Raw genomic sequence first — 18,694 nt, 5'->3', positions numbered from 1 at the left:
TTAACATATTTGCCGCACAGACCAATTGCTTTGAAGAATGGCGGTTAAGTTTGGACCAAACTGACCAATGGACAAAGACGGGGGGTGGAGTCTGAGGTCTGCATAATATTAACATGTTATTACCAGAGGTGTTTTAGATATTGATCCGGGATTCGGTGGTAGTTTTACTCACAGGTTTATACCTGCTTTTCTAAATCAATAAAACAAGTAACGGGAAATTTTGCAAAAATGCCCAAGAGGAAGGTAAGTGAGTTTATACTTTATTATTCTCACATAGCCTTGATTTCCCCCCCTTTTTTAAGAAATAGCAGCTCGCGTTTCAACGACGAGAACGTAAGCAACGTCGAGCAGGTAAAACGAGGATCAAGTTTTTAAAAGCGTTCTATCGTTATCCGCGGTTTGGATTTTGGAATCCTGCGGAAGCAATGGAACGTTCGGTCTTCTTTGCATTCGATCTTCGTCACACTTGCTGATTTCCTCCATGATAGTTGGCGCTTTAATAACCCGATGCCTCTTTCGCAGTGAAGCGGCCACATTGTGCGCACTTGTGCTGAATGTCACTTTGCGGTGATGCTTCAGTTGTTCTCGGTTAGAATTAAAACCGTGCGCTCTACTCTCTGAATGCGCCCGACACTCACTAACCTCAATTTTAAGATGTTCGTTTTTTATTCAGCTCATTTTAGTCCATCGATAGAGGTCCTCATTATTTTTGTATAGCCATGTTTGAACCGATAGGCTATTCCTCCACCCCCATTGCGGAGCGACAGACCCGTATGTAACTAAGCGCTCAGACAGTCACACTCAACTCTTTCTCGCATAGAGAGGCGATTGTGACGGTTAGACAAAACAAAACACAATGTTGAACTGTGGACTTCATAGAGAAAAAAAGACTAGCAAATAATAATACTAATATAACAGTACATTTCATTGAAAAAAAATAGTCAAATGATGCTTTATTGATGATGATTCACCGCCCACCGAGCTTCACCATCCAACATCAGCGCCGCGGGGGCGTCGAATAATGCCTATTGTGGGGAGCTGAGGCCTTTTTTTCTTCTCTGTAACGTTAATTAAAAATCCGGTGAGATTGCACTGCTCTGTTTTATCAGCCAGATGTTGATAGAGGCACTGAAACGTGGGTTTCTCCAGTGTATCTTCTATTAGTGAGGCTAAACAAATAATGGACGCTTTCCAAGAATATGCCCCCCCCTCCTCATAAAAAAAGAAAAACTTGTACAAATTTTAATAATAAAAAATTGAATTTGTTTCTTTTTCAGCAGTTTTTAAAATGAGCTGCTTAGTATTCATAAAAAGTTCAACCATTGATAGTCAAATTATATGAGGGGTTCTGTTTTCTATTCAGCTTACAGTATTGTTTTGAAATGTAGTCCCCCACCATCATTTATAAACATTCAATAAAATATAATAAGTCAAAATGTATTGAAATAAAATAACAGGCATAAATTAATCAGTTCCCTAGCTAGTTTGGAACAAAATATAGCATAATTATATGATATGATAAACTTCCATATTTCCCATAAATGAATCTTTTTTATTATTAATAATTTCTAAAGATATTAGTTAAATTGTTTTTCTTCCATGGTGTAAATATTAGTGTTTTTGTATGGTTGTGTGTAGCAGTATTGCGGCTAAAATGTGGAACACAAATAAGTATGTTTTGGTCATTAAAATAAGCTCATCAATTATTTCACCACAATGACCTGACTATCAACAGATTGTCAAAACAACATTGTTCTATCACTTTAATGGTTGGATATAATTGGGAAGTTATAGACATTTGAGGTAAAGTTACTTTATTAAATAATGGCTCATGACGTATCTATACTTCTCACAACAAGAAAACATGAGATTTGTGTATCTAATTCTCTCTTGTTTACATACCCTGAGTATATTATGAAAAGTAATAAATACGGATTTAAATTGGCAACCAGTTTATTTGAAAGTGTAGATGTTGCATATTAAATTAAACAAGCTACTGAACATTGTCTATGAACTGAGATGAATTTATTGTTATAACCTGTTAGCATCTAAAGGGTGATATTAGTACTTTGTCTCAGGAGTCTTTTCAGACTCTTATTTAATCTGTACCTGTCACATGAAAATAAAACAAAAAATTATTTGTGTGAAGAAATGTCTGTATGTACAAATTATGTATGTTGGTTTCGCCTGTACAGTCACCTGAAGGAGCGGAGGCCAAAGACGCCACCAAAGTTACAAAGAAGGAGGTAAACTACTATTCACAATCATTTCTTTTTCAAATGTAGAACTACAGTGCAGTTAAACCCTTGTAAATATAATTTTATGTACATTTTTGTTTGATTGGCATTCCTGATAGCATTAAAATAAGTAAAAAATGATCAACTTTCTGCACGCTTTCAATGTTTCTTCTCTTAGCCCACTCGGAGGTCAGAGCGTCTTTCCTCAGTAAGTGTCCTTTTCTTTCTTTCCATATGACCAGATGTCAATTGCATATTCCCTAGAAGGGTTAAAAAGTGGTGGAAACCAGTTATTTAAATGGGTTTGTCATAAATGTGACAAATGTAGGTATCCTAAACTAGAAACACATTGATAGTGTCTATGTATTATTCAGTTATACAATTTAGATGCATTCGTTTTAAATTAAACTTGTAAATAACTATTTTATTAATGTGTCATACATTAATTTACCACTGGCCTTTGCATTATCTGTATTGACATCCATACACTGTTTTAATCTTCATTCTTTCTGTTGTCTTCTTTCAACCCATAGAAACCAGGTCCTCCTAAACCGGAACCAAAAGCCAAAAAAACAGCTGCCAAGGTAACAACTCTCTTTTCTTTTTCATATATATATAGCATGTTTTTGCATGTGCTTTGCATTGTAGGTAAGTTGTTTCTTGAATATATGAAAGCATGTTGCACGTGATGGTGTTTGTGTATTGTATGGACCGTATTAACTTTTTAGTAGCCAGTTTAGTAGCTTTTTTGCAGTTAGAGAGAGCTAGCACAATATTTTGGAGCAATTATTACAGAATGATTCAACACGTTGTCCCATTTGTGTTATCTGCACAGAAGCCATCCAATGACAAAGCGATAAAGGAGAAGAAGGGTGGAGCCAAAGGAAAGAAAGAAGAGAAAGAATCTGCGCCTACTGCAAATGGAGAGACCAAGCCAGAGGAGGTGTGTTAATGCTTTTTGGTTGCTAAAACAATTGTGTTGCATTTGTAGTAAGACCATATGAATGTTTGGCCATTCGAGAATATAGAGGGAATGTTTATGTGGCCTTAATAGAGAAAAAGGGTGAAATGACTCATGAAGAGCACAAATTAAGTATGACTCTAATGGTATTTTAATTCTAAAAGTCTTTGTATATGCATTACATTACCATTCAGAAGGTTGGGGATGGCAACATGTTTTGATGTTTTTGAAAGTGCTTACCAAGGCTGCATTAATTTGATCAAAAATACGGTAAAAACATTAATATTGTGATATGTTACAATTTAAAATAATGGTTTTAATTTTAATATATAAAAAACATATATATTGCTGCGATGGTAAAGTAAAATATTCAGCAGCCATTTTTTCAGTCTTCACTGTCACATGATCCTTCAGAAATTATTATAATATGCTGATTTGGTGCTCAAGAAAAATGTCTTATCATCAGTATTGAAATGTTTCTTTGGTAACCGTAATACTTTTTTCCAGAATTGTTTTTTTAATTGCATTTATTTGAAATAGAAATCTTTTGTAACTTTTTAAAAGTCATTTAATGTTATATTTGATCAATTTAATGCATTCTTACCAATTAAAAGTGTTAATTTCTTTCAAAAAATAGAAGATAAATCTTATTGACCCCAAATTTTGAACAAAGTCCATGTCTACTTGAGTTCAGCATTGGTTATTTAGTATTGCAGATCAAGTTGCTAAACTGAAAATGTACTTTTTACATTAATTGTTTCCCTTTTCTCAAAATGGTTATTTAAATCGTCCTCCAGGATTATTTTCATAGAACATTTGTTGTGTGAACAAGAATTAAAGCGCAGACTTGTGAGGTGGGAAAGAATGACATTTGCATGTAGTGGTAAAGTGTATTCTGGAAGGTTTGTACTAAAATGACTGGGTGGGAATTGGTGGTATTCATGTAAAGTTCAGATGGGCTGAAAGTGTTTGATTTTGAGGGTATAATATTGCTTGAAAAAGAATGCAACTTAAAGGATAATATTCCTTGTTCTTTTGTATTAAATGTATTGTTGCGTCAAATTAACTACTGTAAACCAGCATGTAATCATGAATCTTTGACCTTTAGATAATGGTAGATTGTGTTGAATAGTCACAATCAGGGTAATTCCACGGTAATATCATTTGTCTTTTTTTCTCCATGCTTTTCTCATTTTTGTGTGACATATTGAATAAGGAAACATTACAAATCGAGATTGTTCAGCACTCTGTAACATGAATAGCAATATACTGACTAGTATCTAATCATCTTTTCATATATCCTATGCTTGCTTCTTAAACACCTGCATGTGCCTAAACCCTCACTCGCACACATGCACAGATCTGTGTTTCACGCTCATCTGTCAGTGTGTCATCATGGAGAACTTCCGCCCCCTCCTTCCTGTCCATCCGAGGGCAGAGTGAGAGTGTTAGAGTAAAGGGTACGAGAGTTTGAAGAGTGCAGTGTGTGCTTGTGTGCTCGTCGTCTTCAGATCTAGATTTATTCATCCATCTCTTTATGTGGGACTATATAAAAACAAAAGTTGTGAATATTGTGAGTGGCTGGGAACAAAGTTTACCAGAATGTTCAGTGCATATGACATGATTTTGATATTATGGATCACAGCTAAAAGATTTTTTTAGTGTGCTTCATGACTGTAGCCAATTGCAAAAATAATCACTGTTTTCAAACAGGTTTCCTGAACATTCACGGATCAAATAAACACATTGGTCAGTTTATCCACAAAGTGTGGATAGAAGAAAGTTTAGTTTTTTTAATACACAGTTTACCTCTAAATTAATTCATTACAAATGAAATTAAATTGATTTCCTTTGAGACATAAATGTGAGGATATAAATGCACTCTTGTATCTGTTCCTGACATTTATTCTAAAGGACGTTGTCACGTTTAAAGGAATTTTTCAGCCAAAAATAAAAATGTATCCCTCAGGCCATCCAAGATGTAGATTTGTTTCTTCATCACAACAGATTTAAAGAAATATAGCATTACATTGCCTGCTCACCAGTGGATCTTCAGCAGTGAATGGGTGCAGTCAGAATGAGAGTCCAAACAGCTGATAAAAACATCACAATATTCCACATGACTTGTCTGTCAATTAGCATCTTCCGAAGTGAAAAGCTGCATGTTTGTAAGAAACACATCCATCATCTAGACATTTTAAATGTCAAACCATTGAGAGTTTTCTATCCGTAATATAATACTGTTTTCTCTATTGAAAAAGTCCTCTCGTCTGAATCAGGAGAGAAATATGCAGAGATCAAGCACCATTTACAAGTGATTGAAGCCTTAATGCTACAATCATGCAGCTTTTCACTTCACAAGCAATTATTTGATAGACTGGAGTCATGTGGATTATTGTGATGTTTTTATCAGATGTTTGAATGCTCATTCTGATGGCACCCAGTCACTGCAGAGGTGAGCAAGTGATATAATGCTAAAATTTTCTAAATCTGTCCCAATGAAGAAACAAACTAATCTACATTAAATTAAATCAGACTATAAGTCGCAGCTGAGTGTAAGTCGCATCAGTCCAAAAATACGTCATGATGAGGAAAAAACATATATAAGTCACACTGGACGGTAAGTCGCATTTATTTAGAACCAAGAACCAAGAGAAAACATTACCGTCTACAGCTGCGAGAGGGCGCTCTTATGTTTTCAGTGTAGGCTACAGGAGCACTGAGCAGTATAGAGCGCCCTCTCGTGGCTGTAGACGGTAATGTTTTCTCTTGGTTCATTTGTCTTAGTTCATTTCTCTTGGTTCACGTCAAATTAATTTTGATAACAAGTCGCACTTGACTGTAAGTCGCAGGACCAGCCAAACTATGAAAAAAAAGTGCAACTTATAGTCCAGAAAATACGGTAGTACATTTTCAGAACTTTTCATTTTTGGGTGAACTTTTCCTTCGATAAATGATGATTTCCAATATGAGGTAAGTTGAGTTCATCTTTTGTTTGTGGGTTTACTCATACTAACCGAGTGGCATTGGTTCTGTCTGTCTGACTTCACATCCGGTAATCTAAGAGTTTTAGAAAAACTAAAATCCTATCAAAATGTCCTGTGCATTAGAAAATCATAAACTTTTTCTTCGGTTTGTTTTTTTTCTTTTTCTCTGTATAGGAAACCGAGACACCCAAGACTGAGGCGAAAGAGTGATTGAAGTTGTTTTCTGGAATAACAAAGAACATTTTTTATTCCCATTAAGTATTTTGTAAAAATGCAAACTTTTTTTAGACTTACTGTACTAGATTTCCGTAGCTAAAAGTAAACTCACACTCCCCGCTGAAGCACCATACCTATCTCCTGCTCTTTCATCTGACAGAAAAATAGATACATTTTTTCAAGGAGAAGCAACAGTTGTTCTTGAATATTTCACCAGCAGCTCGCCTGCCAAATGCAACCACTTGGAACATGTCACACCCTACATATTAAAAGCAACCGGTTCAACTTTTGACATCAGAGTGCATAGCCTTAGCTTCATATAAGGTGTAAGTCTTTGGTGCATATTTTCTTTGAGTCTTGTTATTTAATTGGTCAAATATCATAAAGTAGAACAAAGAATACAGAAAGAAGGGAGAAAATGGGGATGAGAGATTTAAATAGTAACCCTTTGCTTTTTTATCTCCTTTGTAGCATTTTGAGATTCAAGCGTGTTCTTTTAAAATTGCTGAATTAAACATGACCCTTAACAGTGGCAGATATCCATAGCAATAAACAAGTGGTGCTTTGTGCTAAAAGGTTAGGAAAACTCTACAAGAACTGAATCACAGATAGATGTACAAGTCCACAGAACTGGTTTGAAATACTCTGTAATATGTTTTCAAATAAAAGATGAATAAACAGTTAATAGTCTCTAGTGTGTGTTTATGCTCACAGAAACAAAAGTTCAAAGACTGCCTTAATGTCGATCTAGTATTTTTAACTAAATTTAGAAAAACTGGTTATCATTTTAGAAAAATACAAATATTATTTCCCTTTCTTTATTTTTATTTTTTGGCCAAAAAGGGGGTGGGGTTTGGTCTAATAAATAAAGTATGTAATAAAATAAAATATAGGAACAAGAATTCTTTCAAACTTTCATGAATGTATATATGTATTATTAACTTTAAAATTAATCCTTTAGTATTATATTCTTAAAGGCCTAGCTCACTCTTAGTTGGCTTTTCTGCATATTACTTTTTTTTTTTTTAGAACATTAAATATAAATCATACGCGTATTCTTTATAATAACATGACTATATAATTACTTTATTACTATAAACATTTGCACTATAACAGCAAATGAGGAAATTCACACACACACACAAAAACATGAATATTTTTCTGCCATGGTTAATATTTTATCAATTTATTGTAAAATTATGTTAGATAAACACATTTGAATGAAAACAGGTATTTAACTTTCCAATGATGCATCACAAATTTAGATGCAAAAGAAAGTTAAAGCCATTCTTCCTCGGATTATCAAAAGTCAAGTTATTTAAAACAGCATATAATTGGTTATTTTAAAAGACTTTTAATTCAAACTGAACAAGGAGAAAGTGAAGGAAAATAATGGCAACATTGTACTACAGAGAGTTCATTTTGTGGAAAACTCTTGAGGGTCCAGGGTGTTGAGGGTCTAAAGCTACAAAGGCCTTTCAGTGTAGTTCTTTATACACAGACACATGTGACCCTAAACACACATGCACACACTCACTAAATACAACTGCTGATGTCAGAAAGTGAAAGCAATGCATCAGCAATGCCATGGAGAGGCAGGAACAGAGAAGAAGAAATGAATGGACTGACAACACTCGTTGGTCTGGACTGCTGTCTTTCTGTGGGCCCAGCCAATAGACCGAAAGCCCCATAAAGTAATAACCGGTGTGTTCATGATCACACACAAACAAAATATTTCTGAAGTGCAGAAATGAAAGTGCTTTTTTAAAATGATATGGTTAGAGGATCTGCATTTTATAGTGTTACTGTTGCTTGTTTGTGAAGGATGCCTTTAGAAAGTAGACCTACTGAATTTCATTTAAAATAATTAACAATAAAATAAATCTAAACAAAATAGAACAGGACACTTTATTAACATTAGAATAATTATCCACATTGCTTACATTTAAATAAACTTACCATGAAAACCGTCATTTGTATTTAACCAAATAATAATGCATCAACAAAATAGAGATATGTATTATACATTGAACTATTGAATTTAGGCCAGATTTATGTAGCGGTACTGATTAGATTCTGATACAGAATTGGTGCTGTTGATGTGTACATTTTCCCATTATTCAAGAGTTGTATCCCTCCCTTTAAGTATTTTATAAGGTCATTGTCAGAGGTTACTCTTTGTGAAATGATTTTTAATGAACAAGCTTTCATTAATAACTATTATTTTACGAAACTATAACAATGCTCTGGTGGATCTTGAGAAGATCCAAGGAGACAAAAACCTCCAACCTGATTTATTTACCCTTATAACCTTTGACCCATCTTTGGCCCCTGAACTCATCATCTGAAATGAATGTCCTGACCTCCAGTGGCAAGAAAACTCACTGCATGCCACTGATCACAAAATGACACAACATTCTTCCATTTTAGAATCTTTAATCCAATATATTTTAAGAAGGTGTTTATGGTTTCTATTTTTATTATTCTGAATTAAAATGAGTCACACTTTGAGTGGGTTTTTGCTCCTGTCCGAACCTACTTATGAAGTTTAATGCCTACTCAGCCTCTTCACCACATCACCACCGTTACTCAAAAGTGTGATAAGTTGCATCAGTAACTTGCTTAAGTAGCCTCGAGTCCAAAGCTGCTATATTCATATAGTTCTTAAGTATATGACTGCTTTTCTCCTTCACATATACTTTGTGTCAGTAGTTTAACAAGTGTTACATCACCAAATGCAGTTAAAACTAACTATTGAACCAAGGATTTTCCTAGCAAGGGAAAACAAAAAGACACCAATTGTATCAAAGTCACCCTTTTAGCTCAGAGAAAAAAAAAAGCAAAGGAAAATCCAAACACTTTCTTTGTCTAATGGCTTAAAACAAGAGTCTACCTGAATTTGTGATTGCAATGGTAATGTCAATCTGTGCAGCCATACATAAATAAGTTTACTTAGATAATTAGTAAAGCGAACTAACCCTACATTTTCTTTTTTCAGATAGGGCCATCCTGAATATCCTTAAAGAAAGTTTTTTTAAGATTTAACTCCATTTCAGGGATTATATTGGTACAAACACAAATGTAACACTATAAAAATGTGCATTATATGCACATACAAATGTGTTTAAAATACACTAAATCTATTTAAAAACAGTCTATAAAACTGTTATTATATTCTTTAATGGCTGCTGGGTTATTAAGCCTCATATTTAACTCTAATTAGCATCACTTGCGAAATACAGTCTAAGTAAAAAGTAGGTTTAGCCTTGAACTTAACAAGCATAGACTATAAAACAGCTGGTGGTGTTTATTTAACATGGATAACTAATTATGGAACATAGGAATTAGATTAGTTAGACCAGGGGTCTCCAAACTCGGTCCTGGAGGGCCGGTGTTCTTTAGAGGTTAGCTCCAACTTGCCTCAATACATCTGGATGGAGGTTTCTAGTATTCCTAAGACCTTAATTAGTTGGTTCAGGTGTGTTTAATTAGGGTCGGAGTTAAACTCTGCAGGTCACCGGCCCTCCAGGACTGAGTTTGGAGACCCCTGGGTTAGACCATAAACTACACAACTACTGTACTCCAGCACTATTGTTGCAGATGGTTAAAACTCAACAGGCCTTTTTAATGTTGCATGACTGACACATAAAAAGAGTTTACTTCATTTGAGGCCGTAGGATGAGACTACATAAGGCACCACTTCAACTAGTTAAAGCAAACAGTCTCACTGCTTTTGTCTTTGTTTGCTTATTATTTAGATAAGAAAAAAAATTATTATATGTAATGAATATGGTGTTGTAGACAGAAGTATTAAAATACTTTGTCCAATTTATATAGCCTAACTGTTTTACACAACCTTTAACTAGATATAATGTACACATTCTGTATGTCATTTCTTTAAAATAGATAAGACTGTGTGACATAAATATATAAAAAGGATCATCTACTATTTCCCATTAGTCACTGGATTCCTGTAAATTACAAGGTTTAGTTAATTCATGACATTCTCCCTGTTTACAACCCTTCCCCCATTTTACTGCCCGCTCGCTTTTGGGAAAGAAATGGAGGACTTCCCAATCCAAGTCACAACCGTGAGAGGGGGTGGGTTCCTTGGAATGAGTCTGGTTTAAGGTTAAAATAAATGGACTTTTAGGCACTTTACAACCACACTATAACGGGTGTTGTATTCAGGCGTCTAATAGTAGGCTAAGCGTCAAAATGCAGTTGTGAGAGAAACATGGTGGTGCGATATCCGAGCTCCGCTGCCTACAAGGTCGATAGACCAAGAAACAAGGCGCCATTATAGCTCAGGGTCTGGGACTTAGCAGACAAACAACATTTGCCTGAATAAATAGTTAAATCATTGCATAAAACGAGCCATCATTGCCTTGTTTTTTCCCTTCAGCGTTAGCATCGCAGCCTGCCTGACAGCACAGTCCTGCGTGTACGTACTAGACTCTACTCGTGTATTCCTGCGCAGAGGGATTGTGCTTTTTGGAGGGAGGAGGGGTGCGGAGCGTAAACTGAAACCCAAAATATTCACGAACACCTTAAGGGGCATTAGACTGCATGTTTTAGAAACATCGTTTCTTGTCAACCCCAAACGCCCGGGTGCTCGGGACGTTTGTCTGCATCGACTCGTGGCACGTTGTGCCTAAGAGGGGACTATTTTGCGAGAGCGCGGAAGCCTCGCGCGATGTGCCGGATCTGCTTTCCGTGTGTGTTGGGTGAATGGAGGCGCAGCTCTTCCTGGTGAACAAACGCTAACAACTGTAGGGCAGCCTAGCGATACCCGCTTCCCAGAACGGCCACACACTCCTTCTCCTTCACCCCCAAAACAACCCTAAACATGGCTGCTGAGCGTAAACACATCGCGCAGTTGAAATCCGGTGAGTAAAAGGGATTCAGAAAGGTGACGTTGGAATATTATTATATACATCTGCCTTTCCCACCACGTCCTTCTTGAAAGCTAATGTAGCTCATTCTCCCCCATCTCGCAGAACTGTACTTCCTAATAGCCCGGTTTTTAGAAGCTGGACCTTGTCAGGACGCGGCAGAGGTGGGTGATTTTGTAATTTAGGACTGTAAACGACATTTCTGGAGAAGCTTGAGCCGTAATTTGCCATTTTTGTGCTTTTTTCAGACCTTGATACGGGAGGTTCAGGAGAAGGAGGTAAGCAGCGCGAGCTCTACTAGCGTCGCATCTCACTGCGCTGCACTTTAGGCTGCTAATTTCACGCAGATTTCGTATTTATGGTTTAAAAACAGAAAATTGACCACCTAGAATTAACCTAAACCTATTTAACACTGTTTTTCAATTACAGCTGTTACCTAAAAGGGTTGACTGGACTGGCAAAGAACACCCAGGGAGTTACGAAAATTTGGTAAGGGATCCCTATAACCGAGAGAAAACTTTTTAGAGAGCAAAATAAGAAATTGAATTTCCCGCAATTTTTAAATCAGGGAAAAAAAACTCAACCCGAGCACACGGGGAAACACCAACCTCGGGGTTAGACAGGACCGTCAACGGGTGAACCCAGAGCCTGGCCTGACCTCGGGGATGTGAGTTTGGTCACGGTCCCGTCCACAAGGTGTAAATAGATGTTAAAATTGATGTAGAAATAAAGAGACGTCATGAATGTGGTGCTATAAGGGGAAGGGAGCGGAGGGAGGAGGGACCAGTGCGCCAGAGACTGAAAGCGGGGCGGGATGAAGGCGCTCTGCTCCATGTAATACAACCATAGTCAGGGTAAAACACTCCTTTTACCTTAGTTTATCACACTTAATCTAAGATTTTGGAGCGGGAGACAACAAAGCCGGAGACGTAGAGGATTTTAGCATTAGTATCGGGATTATTTTAAGTGGCCCTGATAATATTTTTTTCTTTGGAGGAAATTATTTTGAACCGACAGTGCTGAGAGTCTTGAGGCAGAAAACACAAATGAGAGTTACATCGGAATGAGTACGTATTGATTAATTTATTAATTACGATATTTAGAAAGCTAAATAAATGATTAATCGGATTATTTGCATTTTTCAGTAGCTCGCTGTTCCACGTAGGAATATCACTCGGGGGAGAACGTTTGATTTCGCTTTCGAAGTGAAAGATACCCGAATATCTTGATTTTAAAACTTAGTGTGTTTTGATCCAGCCCCTGTTACGGCCAGCCCCCAATCAGTTGCGTAACTAATAGACTCTGTAACTGTCTGTTAATCACACGCTGTTCCTGCTGTATCTCCGTTGTCTCTTCTGCACGGTGAAATTCACACACATTGTAGCGATAATCTGTTATTTTGTATTCACGATTGTCTCGCGGCTGATCTTGCGCGCCGCTATATCTCGGTATGTTATACCGAGTGAATGCGTGTGTGTTTGTTTGTGTGTGTGTGTGTGTTCGTGTTCGAATGTGACCGTTCGTGGATGATTTCCCAGCCGTGTGTGAATATGTTAAAGCCCGTGTCTGCAGACGGTGGGTAGGAATAACGCGCACGAGACTTCACCGCCTGATGTTGGCGCTGTCAATTATTATTTTTTGTCCAGTCTAGATTCCCTCGATTAATATGTTAATGAGCTATGCAATCTGCATTAATTATCTTTTTTTCCATAAGATTAATTAATGATGATAACAATATGGCTTTAAAGCTGTAATTATATAAAAAAAAACATTTTCAGGTTTTTAAAATATACGCATTTTAAAATAATTATATTGTCAGCAAAATAATTAATATGTAATACATTAAAAGCAAAACAGTATAGTATAATTAGGGATGATTCCTACGTGTATATTTAGATATAGTTAGCCTATATTTAATTTCAGTTCAGATACCATGATTCACTCAGTGTTAAACATCGTTTTACTCAAATAGCCTAGTCATTAACTAAGCGTTGTGCGCGCGTATTTGTCTATATATGTGGATAGATGTAGAGTGCGTGTGCGCGCGCGCGTGGAGACCAATAGGATGACGCTAAATGCAATTAAAACCACATTAATTACTGGTCTGCCGCTGGAAGCTGGATCTGCTGAACAGGCTAGATAAAAGACGCCCGGACTGACGCGTTGCGCAGGATGGGGGGAACATTTTACACTGTAGATTAGATTAATCTAGGAAAAATATGGAAAGATTCAAAGAGCTTTGCAATACAGCAGTAACACCGTATTATTTTTAAACGAAGTCTCGAATAGAATCCTCTATAAGATTGCCATTATGCGAACGGTATTAATGTGTGCATTGTCAATGTCTGGTAAATGCCGATACCTTTATTTTGTTATCTAATTATTTTTTTAAAAACACGTTCAATAAAATATTTTAATGGTGATACTGGTCATTTGTAATGAAAGCATTCGCAATACACGATTTGATTTAATTTGAATGTAATAGTAGAAAATGTAATTATTGTGTTATACAATTGTAATTATATTTAAAAAAGTTATCTAAGTAGATATTTATGTATTTAGTGTTAAGATTGTAAATGAACTGCAAGGTTGCAAAATGTTTGCATTATACTGCTCTGGCATTTAAATATCTAATTTCTATGCATGCCTTATTACAAAACAATAATCGAACATATTGAATATTATATTAAATAAGTGATTTACAAATGTACACATATATTTAATTACAAATAGTAATATAAAATGCATCAGTTTGCCCTAATACGTGTTTGTGATTGTGTATAGGTCAAATTATACAGGCACATTTCTCCAGATCACCTGTTGCAGGTGTGTGAGCGAGTGAGTCCTCTTTTAGAGAGAGAAGTGCCAGCCAGCGTACCTGGAGTCAATTCACTGCTGGGAGCTGGACGCCAGTCAGCGCTACGCACGAACAAGAGTGAGTTTCTATTGCAGATTAAATATTCATCATCCATTTTATAACAAGCAAATTAACCAGTTTGCAGCCAGGTTAAGCAAAAGATATGTTTTTAATGTATTAACACTGTAACTGCTGTAAAATGATTTAATAATGGATACATCAGATGTGTATTTGGAGTGCCACTGCATGTTGATGTATAAAATAGAAGATAAGGAAAAACCTTCACATGTGGAAAATTCATTAAAGGATTTAACTTAATTAATCTTTTTAACATTTACAAATGGCATTTCTCCACTGAGTCTGATATCTAAGGAAGCATGCAAAGGAAAGAAGAATTATAATTTATCAGTTGTGATGGAATTTATTATAATGCTGCCTTCAGGTTAAAACAAATTTCATAGCAATTAAAATGTTTGCATTTCTGTAAACATTATCAAAAATACTGTACTTGGCCTTCATAGAAATAACACAAAATCATATATTTACATATTGCCTTGCAGTGGATGTGTGTGTCAATACCAGTTTGTGTAAGTGTGTCTAGGGAATCCATCATATCATGTATATTTAGTTACAGACCCACGTGTTTGTTGCCAGGTTGTAAGCACGTGGTATGGAAGGGGTCCGCCCTCGCAGCCCTGCACTGTGGCAGGCCACCCGAGCCGCCAGTCATCTATGGAAGCCCGCCCAATATTGGTAAGTCACCTCTTATTGGTTGTTGTGTGGGTGTATTCCAGTGGAAGAAACATTCCTCCACATCCTTACACCTTTAAAAAAAAAAATTATTTATTCATTTGATTATTGAAATAGAATATACAGTACATTTTAAAATAAAGAAAGTAGAATATTTTGCTTTATATGTTTAAAAAAAATTTTGTAAAAAGTGTGGACCAAACATTAATATTGTTTTTTTTTGTTTGTTGTAAATTAAATGGTTATATTTAGAATTTACTTAGGAAGCTGAAGATTCAAGTGTATTTGCTCTCATTTTGTTTGGTCTTGTGTGCTATAGTGGAAACAGTATACAGTCGGAGACTGAATGGCTCATATCGGTTGGGTCAGCTGGTACCTACAGCTGTTTACCAACATATGAAGATGCACAAGAGAATTCTGGGACACCTGTCATCTGTGTACTGTGTCACCTTCGACCGCACCGGTCGCCGCATCTTCACAGTAAGACATCTGGTTTTATGACAGACTGGGAATTTTTTTTTAATGTGCTTTCCTTTTTTTTCTGAAATTGAGGATATGGACAAAATGTAAAGTACTGTGTATGAACGGAATTGTACAGGTTTTTAAAACGGTATGTTTCTGAAATGTTATTATTAGTAGTTGAATTGTGAGCCCTCCCTTTGCTTCCTTTTTGAGTACAGTATTCTGGAGTGCAGTATTACATCAGGTTATGGTATTGTAATTTGTTTGTCGGTTCTTGTGCTGTCATTGATTTAGTTTTTGTATGTATGTGCTTGCATGAGTATCTGGGAACTTATTTGAATCGCTTGAACACAGGGTGAAAATGTTTTGTACATTGAGGTGTTAGGATGGATTGAAGAGTTGGTTTTTCAAAAGAGATTTCAAAAAAGTCTATATACTATTTATTTAAATAATAAAACATTCAGAGAACATTTTAACACTTTGGAATATTAAGTGCTGTTTTTATGTATACGGGCTTAAGGACAAGTGAAAAATCAGGGAATTTCACATTTTGGATTTCCAGGCCTGGATTTGATTGACTTTGATCGAATCCCCCCCCCCCCCCCCCCAACCTTGTGCTTGATAGCACAATGCTCTATCAATTGAGCTACAGGAACACATTTAATATATAATATCCAGTATATTTAATATTTAGATATATTCTAGATAATCTATGTGTTTCACATAAATGTACTGAATAAGCACAAAAGTAGCAGATTTAAGTAGCTTTGTGTTGAAGACAGTGTGGCTTTAATTAGTCTGTATGCCTCATTAAACTGTATACATACAACTGTATGTCTATACATTATGGAATTTAAAGGGATGACACAATTTTTAGGGTGCTGTTAATTTGTCATAATAATAAAGCACTTCTGGTCAAGGGCTAAAACATTGAAAAAGCCCCAATGAACAAAATGGTCTCAAATGGCCTATTGAATTGAGGAATCTGGTCTCTGTTTGGTCCAGATGTCTGACTAGGTTTGGGATTTCAAGGCTTCTGAAAGCAGCTGTGGTTCTGAGTTATATGTTCACACTGTATGTAGTTACTGTGGTTCAGAAGTGCTGTTCCATAGTTTATCATGGAGTACCATTAACACAGCCATTGACTTAGCTTGTGTTTATTTTACACGGCAAGATGATTTGGCTAAAAGCATAAATAAATTCTTGTGAATGTGGATTGCTCTTATGATATTTTGAAGTGTCACAGTATCGATTTCTGGCCTGTTTTGTTATGTCTGAGTCATTCATCATGTACAGGAAGTGCTGCTTGCATTTTGATTCAGAAGTTTGTGACCACTAGTAAAAAGGTTTTTCTAGTTGAAAACAGTTGTTAATTACAGCTTAAATTATAAGCGTAACAGTATGAGTCTCTTAGTATTCTGTTTGTCCTCTTTTTACATCAGTGAAAGCAGTACTTGAGCTGCAAACTCCATAAGTTTGTGTAAAACCTGATGATCATGTTCTCTTGCATGATTTGATGATGATCCCAACTTCCTGAGAGCGTATTGTGCTTCGGTGTCAACAAGAACATCTGAAAGTGTCTGTAGTACACATGATCAGTGTCAGAAATGTATTTATTTGATTAGTGACCTAGGAATAGTGAAGAAATTTTAATATTTAATGTACATTTTACATTGTTTTACATTTTCAAAATCTTGAAACCTATTTACAGGTTTGAATAAAAAACAACAACAATTGGACATTTTAAAGACTGTACACTACCATTCAAAAGTTTGGAGTCAGTAAGATTTTGTTAAGCAAAGATGCATTAAACTGATCGAAAGTGACAGGACAGACTTGATGTTATAAAAAAAAAAAAGAATGCTGATAAAATGTATAATGTTTCCGCAAAAATATTGCTGCTATAAATATCGGACTGTTATAAATTATACGTTTTTTTTTTAAGCATTGATAATAATAAATGTTTCTTTAGCACCAAATCAGCATATTAGAATGATTTCTGAGGACTGGAGTAATAGCTGCTAAAAAAATAAGCATTGCCATCACAAGAATACAATTTTAATATTAAAAATAGAAAGGTTTAACAAAGTTTAAAAGTTTAAATTCTAATAGTATTTCACAGTATTTTATTTTTACTTTGAGCATAAGACACTTCTTTCAAAAATAAATAAAATCTTACTGACCCCGAATTTGAACCGTAGTGCGTGTCCTTAGTAAATCAGAGTCTATGGGCTTTTGTTGGATTTTCACTGAGTAGTTATTTTCCTTCATTCAATGTTGTGCTACACTGGAAACTCTGTCTTAATTTCCTAGTGACTAAAAGGGTATTTTTAGACAATGAGCCTTCTGATCTCACAGGGACAGATAATGCTTTGACTCTGGGATAAGTATAGAGGTCAAAGGTCATTTATATGTTCCGTCTGGGTAAGCATACTGTTGCTCAGTGACATCATCTTGTCCACAAACTTCTCAAAGATTGTGTGTGTGTGTGTGTGCACATGTGCAAGTGTTTTGATTCAGGCATTTTTCTGACATTATCTGACCGTCAGCCTTTGGCGTGAGCTGTAGTTAACATTTGTCAGAGCTCTGTAGGATTGTGCTTGTGTTTTGCTGATGTGTGTTTTTGAGTGGGCAATCTTGGGTTCCATTTTACTCTGCAAGTTTTTAATGCTTCAAAAATGGCTGAACAGCAAGGATTACTCCCCCTCTTTCTGGCTCTCCCTCCCTTTTCCCTCTATTTCTCTCTCCTACTCTTGTTCTCTTTGTCTTTTCCTCTTTCGATCTTGGTCCCTCTGTTTTCTCCTTCGCTCTCCTCCTCTTTTTTCCTCTTCTCCCAGCGTAGGGGGAGTGTCTGTTCACGCATGTTGAAAAAAGTGTTTCTTTTATGGAATTGGCTGCGAGCCACGAATAAAATCATCTCTTTCATATTCCTGAGCCATTAGCCAGTGTGTCATTGGCATTCCGTCTGTGTTTAACAGATCTTCGGGAATGTTCATCTCAGTGTGTGGCTTGGGGATCATTTTTCTTTGCTCAATTCGATGTGCATGCATGGCCTGCTAAAATCAATGTTATTATCACAGTTAATTCCAGTGTGTCTGGAAAGAACAGTGATATTTTCATGTTGTTAAAATCATGTTAATGAAATGAGGCAATGGCAAGCTGATTATCTAAGGGAAAAAAAGCATCTTTCAATAAAGCTGTGAATGATATATGGGGTTCAAGTTGTAGGTAGAGCTTGCTTTTTTATGGTTCTCTGCCTGTTGTCATGGAAATGCAATGCCACAGTGCTGAATTTTTAAGAAAAGCATTTTTGATTCTCCTTGCAGTAA

The 18,694-nt window shown here is 36.0% G+C and overlaps 2 protein-coding genes across 3 annotated transcripts in view; both read left to right on the top strand.

The window, feature by feature from the left end:
- The first annotated feature begins 82 nt into the window (after window positions 1-82).
- Window positions 83-7,088, top strand: LOC113065592 (high mobility group nucleosome-binding domain-containing protein 3). The gene is made up of 7 exons (XM_026236964.1): window positions 83-243; window positions 2,196-2,246; window positions 2,416-2,445; window positions 2,771-2,821; window positions 3,073-3,180; window positions 4,559-4,658; window positions 6,360-7,088. The coding sequence occupies exons 1-7, from the start codon at window positions 229-231 to the stop codon at window positions 6,380-6,382; spliced, it is 378 nt and encodes a 125-aa protein (XP_026092749.1). The 5' UTR covers window positions 83-228; the 3' UTR covers window positions 6,383-7,088.
- Window positions 7,089-11,037: 3,949 nt separating this feature from the next.
- LOC113065591 (PH-interacting protein-like) overlaps window positions 11,038-18,694 on the top strand; it is a 36,725-nt gene continuing 29,068 nt past the window's right edge. The window contains exons 1-7 of one of the 2 annotated variants that reach the window (XM_026236963.1): window positions 11,038-11,290; window positions 11,402-11,460; window positions 11,545-11,574; window positions 11,726-11,785; window positions 14,081-14,231; window positions 14,808-14,906; window positions 15,223-15,383. In XM_026236963.1, the coding sequence (XP_026092748.1) occupies window positions 11,251-11,290; window positions 11,402-11,460; window positions 11,545-11,574; window positions 11,726-11,785; window positions 14,081-14,231; window positions 14,808-14,906; window positions 15,223-15,383 (600 nt within the window). In that variant the 5' untranslated portion in view covers window positions 11,038-11,250. The remainder of the gene's footprint in view (window positions 11,291-11,401; window positions 11,461-11,544; window positions 11,575-11,725; window positions 11,786-14,080; window positions 14,232-14,807; window positions 14,907-15,222; window positions 15,384-18,694) is intronic. The other variant, XM_026236961.1, reaches the window with a different exon arrangement.

This window comes from Carassius auratus, chromosome 48 (assembly GCF_003368295.1).
Source record: "Carassius auratus strain Wakin chromosome 48, ASM336829v1, whole genome shotgun sequence".
Lineage (NCBI taxonomy): Eukaryota > Metazoa > Chordata > Actinopteri > Cypriniformes > Cyprinidae > Carassius > Carassius auratus.
Note: the sequence above shows the minus strand (reverse complement) of the source record. Positions and strands in the feature narration are given on the sequence as shown.

What these genes read in the sequence shown, in the direction of transcription:
- LOC113065592 (XM_026236964.1), top strand. An exon ending in CCAAAGTTACAAAGAAGGAG is followed by an intron (nt 2,247 to 2,415) that starts GTAAACTACTAT and finishes TTCTTCTCTTAG; the next exon opens with CCCACTCGGAGGTCAGAGCG. An exon ending in GAGAGACCAAGCCAGAGGAG is followed by an intron (nt 3,181 to 4,558) that starts GTGTGTTAATGC and finishes ACACATGCACAG; the next exon opens with ATCTGTGTTTCACGCTCATC.